Raw genomic sequence first — 6,705 nt, forward strand, 5'->3', positions numbered from 1 at the left:
TGTTCGTTTGCCCTAACGCGATTTGAAGCTTCGATGTTACAGATGTTGTCATCCTTGTTTAAATGCAAATGTTATAATTTTTAAATGAAAAATTTAAATTTACACAGTTCCAAGAATTATGAAGAGAGGGGGGACCTCTATACATATAAAAAACATTGTTGCTTTCCTTCAAATTGACAGTTAAGCATTAAGACCCCCCTCCCTCCAAAAATTTAAATAGATTATGCCTAACAACACCGGCGGGGGCCACTACCCGTGAAGGAAGGAGATAATTGGCTGTTTATTACACTAGTCCCAAAAGTTTTATATTAACGTTTTTTTATTTGTTGGCTTAATAACTTTATGGACTTTTAATGATTTGTATCCTAGTTGACAAGTTTAGTGTTCAAACTTTTTAACCACTAATTGTAATCAACAGAAAAGGGGTATTTTGTGTATGATCTGTGGTGATGTAAATCAATTTATCGGCCATTGTCTTATCCATTTAGATCGCTGGGCCCTAACACACCAGAGCCTATAACTGCGGTATTCTAACCCTGAGGGGTTATCTAGTACTCATTATAACCTAACCTAGCCAAAAATAATAAAAAAACGAACGCCCCACCCCCCCCTATTGATTCCAATATCCAATTGCTTCAAAATAAGGAGAGGGGTAAGAGGGTTTTGGTGCTCTACAAGTCACTTTAAGAGAAATTGCTTAAACATATTAGACCTTGCAATATTACATTTCCTAGATCAATTCTAGGAAAAACAAGGATGACAACATCCATAAAAAATCAAACAAATGACATTCTGTGTATATCTGCAGGGATCTAAAGGGATAAGACAATGGCGGATAAATTGATGTACATCCCCAATAACGATGCACATACTTTCTCCTTCTGTAAAGATTCATATTCAAAATATTCAGGTCATGATTATGAGTTGCTACGATTTTCATGATTTCTTACAGGAATAATCAAGCAAACGTTGATGAGACACTTCTAATATGTTTGAATCAACGATTAGACCTATATGTTACGGACATACAGACCGTGCAACCCAGTATATAGAGAAGCTTCGCTTTTTATACTAAAATGCACTTGCAAGGAGTTTACAAGGAGAAATTTTGAAAGAAAGACATCGTTAAACTGAAAACATACACAGGCAAAAAAAGTATGTATAATGAGCATATAATCCAGGGACCTAAAGGGATAAGACAATGGCCAATAAATCAATGTACATCCTCAATGCTAATAAACAAATTACCCCATCTGTAGATTACAATTAGTTGTTGAAACGTTTGGACAATGAAATTGATGAACCAACCAATCAAAATTCAATAAAAGTTCCCAAAGTTTAAAAAAACTTTTAGTAATAGTTTAATAAACAGCACAATATCCTCTCCTTCCCTGACTTGCAATTAAGTTTAAAGGAGAAAGAAAGACACCCAGTAAACCGATAACATACACAGGTAATAAAAAGTCAAAGATCTAAAGGGATAAGACAATGGCCGATAAATTGATGTACATCACCAATGACAATATGCAAAATTAACCCTTCTGTAGATTACAATTTGTGGTTCAAACGTTTGGATCAATCAAAATTCAATAAAAGTTTCTAAAGTTGTTGAGCATTTGGATAAGAAAATGTTATTATAAAACTATTGGGACTAGTTTAATAAACAGCCAAATGTCCCCTCCCTCTCTGAAAAAAGTATATTTAGCAAATAACCACTATTAATACTATTTTAATGGAATTGTTAACTTATCTTATAATTTTATTTTGTAAAATCTGAATCTAAATAAACAACCCAACCAAATTTTTTGTGGTAAAATAGTCTAAAAAATTAATAACACACTTGATACTTTGAAATATAGGAAACATTGGACAGTAAATTAAACTTGTACCCAAAGTTTTATAATAAAGCTATATTATTCAAAACATTCAATTTTAAAGGTTTTTTGTCGACTATATAGCTTTATTAAAAATTAGTCTTGGTTGAGAGAGAGGGGACAATGGAATGATTATCATTCTAGTACCCAAAAGTCATATAATAAAGTTTTCTTATTCGTTTGCTCAACAACTTTGGGGATTTTTTAATTTTGATAGAATGGGTGTTTAAACGTTTCAAACAAAAAATTACAATCTTAAGTATCACCATTAGGGATGTGCAACAATTTTTTCAGCAATTGTCTTATCCCTTAAATTAATAGACATTTGTTGAAAGGGGGTGTTGAGCATTTACCAAGATCTTTAAGCTTCAAACATACACATATAGTACTAATATATAGATATACAGATAAACAGCATCCATGTTCCTTTATTTTTAAAACAGAATTTTAAAAATATGAAAATACTGTAGAGTTAATTACTTTTTGGGTTACAAAATGTTTTTTTTGTAATTTACATTTAATTGAAATTTTGTTGAAATTTAATGTAATATGCAGTTGTCAGTAAGGGAGTAAGCTTAATTGTCTAACCCTTTTCTGGTCTTCTCCCCATATAGCAAATTTTCTGGTATAAACTGCTTTACAAGCCACACAAACTTCTCTTTTTGGTTTTGAATTGATGAATTAAATAAAAGAAGTTTTAACAATGATACATTAAATGATGATAAATACAAACTCACAATCATATACTAACACAGACACAAGGCCATTATTACATACACCCAACTAAACACTTTCTCTTTTTAATCCAAGATTTTTTTGTGCATATAGTCGTAGTCATCCTTGTTTAGCCTCATAATAAAGTTGAAGAATAGATCACAGTAATTTAATGCTTGAACCAAAAAGTAAGAGCAACATACAATAGTATATAATTTATACTGAAATATATCCTTTAAACAATAGCTGTATGACTAGTACCTACATTCCTTAAAAACAGAGCCTAATTAGTCCAGCAGTTTATGAGATCTACTTTTAGTTATTCAGATAGAGGGGAGCGGGATGTGATGTTAAAGATTTTCTTCTCTAAAAGAGAATTTATTCTAAAACTGTTTAACAAATAGACTGTATATAAAAAAAGTTGCTCATTCAATATATTTTTTTAGCTCCTTAAAATCATCATGAAATTGTGGGGCCTTGCACATAAAAGTAATCAACCAAGCAAAACATTTTTTACATGAATCATCTCAGTTGTAATTAGTCAGTGCAAATATCAACATGAAAGCAGAGAGTTTGGTAAGAAAATCATTAATTTTTATCATTTTATATAAAGTCGTAAGTTTTTTCTGTAGCAAAGGATCTTGCTAACAGCTGAACTGATATGTTTCTACATTACAGTGATGCTTCCTATAGGTCCTCACTATTCTATTTCTATAAATAAGTCTGGGCATGGTTTTATGCTATTTTTCTGTCCTGTATATCCCTTCACATATAAAGCCCCTGTTAGGGGCAGACCCAATACTAAAAATAGAAAATAAAGAAGTTAATAATAACAAAATTACATATAAAATATATTTTTTTTAATTGTTTTAGGGTTGTATATTTATTCTTGTTAGAATTACACTGTCTTGTTCCCCATCAAATGTTACACCTGAGGTAAGAAAAAAAAATCTCAATAGTAAAAAAAATATGACATTATTGAAATTTATTTTGCCAATATTATTAAATCATAATACTTATATAAAATTATTTAGGATGTTAACATTCCACAAAATGACTCATCAAATCAAACAGTGAACACTTCAGGTCTTACACTTCTTTAGCTGATTGATAATAGAGCCAGATATTTCTTTTATTGCAGACAATCAATGTTTTGATTACATCTGTTAATCTTTTTTATTAAACTTTACTTCTTTAACCTTAATAACTTTAATGTCACAAATGTTTGGTTGTTGAAATTTTTACCACATGAAGAAACATTAGTTTAAATGTTATCATATTGTTCAGATTTGTTTAATGCAATTGAAAATGGTGATGTTCCTCTGGTTGAAAAGTTATTAGCTGCAGGCATTGACATTGAAGCTAGAGATAAATATTATGGTAAAATTGATATAAAAAAATTAGTTTTTCCTGTATTTTTGATATTTTCTTATGAACCACTTTTAAGGAGAAACAAGTCTGATCAAGGCTGCTACTGAAGGATATGCCCATATGGTTGAAACATTAATAAAGCATGGGGCTGATTTAGAAGCAAAAGACAAAATACTAGGTTGGTTAATGATTTATATTTAATTATACATATTTAGATTATTAGTTATTATTTTTTAATACTTTTATTATTTTGATAAACATAATGTTATACAGAATTCGTTTATATAATATTGTTCCAAAAATATAGTTAAAAGATTCTAAAAGTTCTAGAAATATCTATTAATTTGGTCTTTTAGTCTAATTTGATATATGTTTATATTTTAAAACATGGCATATCACTGATAAATATTCAGGTGCTAGTTATTCTATACTTTTTTATAGGATTAACCAGCCTGTCATGGGCAGCTCGTAATGGCCATCAAGAGGTTGTTCAGATTCTCATAGATCAAGGCACTAATATAGAGTCTAAGGATGATTATGGTTAGTATCTATCAAACTTTGGGCATTTTCCCTCATAATATTGCATTTGAAAAAATAATTGTAGGTTAGGAATGGTTCCCTAAAGTCTCAGGGTTAGAGCCCTTGCAGATGCAAATACATAAGATTTTTTTTGGTAAGAATAAGAGTCAACATGTTCAAATTAAATTACCAAATAACTGCAACATTCTATGCAATAAATCTCTAAAGGTTATTTATATTGATATAATAACAGGATGGACTCCTCTTTTGCAAGCTTCTTGGCATGGAAAAACTGAAGTGGCAAAAATACTTTTGGAAAATGGTGCTGATATTGAAGCCAAAAATGAATATGGTAAAATAATTTATGTTTTATTGATATTCTGTTTGTGTTTACTAAAATGCAATACTTTAGGAGAGACAAGTCTGTTCAATGCTGCTTTTTGGGGAAGCACTGAACTGGCCAGTTTGTTGTTGAATAGTGGTGCAAATGTAAATGTAAAAAACAATGAAGGTACATTTTTCAATAGTTTTTGATATTCATTCTTCATTTCAATATTTATAATGAAACTGAAAAATATATTTGGAGATCATAAACTGATGTAAATGATGTGTTGAAATGTATCAGTATTACATTTGACACCTCCACTGACTATGTAACAGTTAAAAGTTTATGTAGGAAATTCAATTCTTATGATTGCCACACTGAAGAGACAACCTGAAATGGTTATGTTACTCATACAATATGGAGCAGATACTGAAGCCAAAAATAATGAAGGTCTGTATTTTGTAATATTTTAACACATTTCCTCTCATCCAACATTTTTAGTATAAAAAGACTTTTTCTTACGAATGGCTGTTACCAAGCCTAGCCTAAAATCTTCTTCTGTAATTACTAAAACTTTAAACACAAGATGAAGTTGATTCAATAGAAATAAAATCTGTTTTGTGAATATATTAAGGTAAAACAGCTATGAACATTGCATTTGAGAAAATAGATGGCGAGGATAAAGAGAAAAGTGGCCAAGTTGTTTATATCCTTTTTCAACATATTTTGGTAAGATTCATTGTATTTTCTGGATTAAACAATCTTGAACCAAAACTGATGTTTTTTCATAATTTTTCTGTTACTTTATGATCAATTTTAAATATATGATAATTAAAAATATTATTGTTTTAGAAGCAACAAGATGCTTTGTCTAGTTATGATTCCTAATTAAACAAACAAGAGAAATATGTGATTGTGTGTAAAATTTTATCTGATCTGTACAATTAACTAATTTAACCTTTTAAAATTTCAAGTTTCATATTATTAATATTAATTTTTGTAAAACAATATTTAATTTTATTAAACAATTGTGAACCCTTGTCTTGTTTCATAGAAAGCAGGTTTACCTTAAATAACTTATGACAAAAGGAAAGGAAATAAGAATGCCTTCTAAACAATTAAAACTTATTGTTTGACTTTACAATAGAACAATTCTAGTATGTAAAACCTATAATGTAAAGTAGTAAAGAATTCTTATAAATGTCTTTAGGTTAGAGAACCGGTAATATCCTCTAAGAAATCCCCCCCCCCCCCAACAGAGAACATCTGGTCAACTTCCTCCTTTCCCCTATGTTTAATTTTAGTTTTTAAAATATTTTTAAAAATTTTTTTGGGGGGTTTATTTTTATCTAGGGGTGATTTCTCTTGGGAGGGTGGTGATATCCTCCCTTAAAATAGTGAAGTTTAATAACAAGACAAGACATTCTGTATATATGTATGTCTAAAAACTTTTTAAATACCAAATGTTTATGATTGCACAGATGCTTTGCTTAAAATATAGTGCTTATCGCCCCATGAATCTAATTCAAAGAAAATGATAGAAAAATATACAACTGAAAGAGCTGAGTCCAAAAACAATATAAAATCTTCATGTTATAATTCAGGTACAGGAATCCTCAAGCAAACGTTAATGAGACAATTCTAACATGTTTGAATCAACATTTAGACCTATCAGTTACGGACATACAGACTGCGCGACCCAGGATATAGAAGAGCTTTGCTTTTTCTACTAAAAAGCACTTTTGAAAAGAAAGACATCCAGTAAACCTAAAACATACACCCTTGTAATAAAGTTACAGGATGTGTGTCTGTCTGTTTGTCTGTACCAAAGGATCTCGCTTACCGCTGAACCGATCGGCTTCTCCTTAACAGGGTAGCTTCTCATAGGTGCCGGGAAGGTTT

The 6,705-nt window shown here is 30.2% G+C and overlaps 1 protein-coding gene across 2 annotated transcripts; it reads left to right on the forward strand.

Annotated features, from left to right (window-relative positions):
* The first annotated feature begins 3,114 nt into the window (after positions 1–3,114).
* Positions 3,115–5,842, forward strand: LOC145315341 (uncharacterized). 2 transcript variants are annotated; one of them, XM_080155349.1, is made up of 11 exons: positions 3,115–3,164; positions 3,462–3,524; positions 3,623–3,674; positions 3,876–3,968; positions 4,036–4,137; positions 4,401–4,499; positions 4,732–4,830; positions 4,891–4,989; positions 5,155–5,253; positions 5,438–5,532; positions 5,656–5,842. In XM_080155349.1, exons 1-11 carry the CDS (start codon positions 3,147–3,149, stop codon positions 5,689–5,691), a joined length of 855 nt encoding a protein of 284 aa, XP_080011475.1. In that variant the 5' UTR covers positions 3,115–3,146; the 3' UTR covers positions 5,692–5,842. The 2 variants fall into 2 exon arrangements, with proteins under 2 accessions (XP_080011475.1, XP_080011476.1); XM_080155350.1 differs by lacking the exon at positions 3,876–3,968.
* Positions 5,843–6,705: the final 863 nt, after the last annotated feature.

This window comes from Acartia tonsa, chromosome 3 (genome assembly GCF_053477335.1).
Source record: "Acartia tonsa isolate MP-2025a chromosome 3, ASM5347733v1, whole genome shotgun sequence".
Lineage (NCBI taxonomy): Eukaryota > Metazoa > Arthropoda > Copepoda > Calanoida > Acartiidae > Acartia > Acartia tonsa.

Coding starts and splice junctions, on each gene's coding strand:
- LOC145315341 (XM_080155349.1), top strand. Junction 3,675..3,875: donor TCAAACAGTGAACACTTCAG/GTCTTACACTTC, acceptor CATATTGTTCAG/ATTTGTTTAATGCAATTGAA. Junction 5,254..5,437: donor TGAAGCCAAAAATAATGAAG/GTCTGTATTTTG, acceptor GAATATATTAAG/GTAAAACAGCTATGAACATT.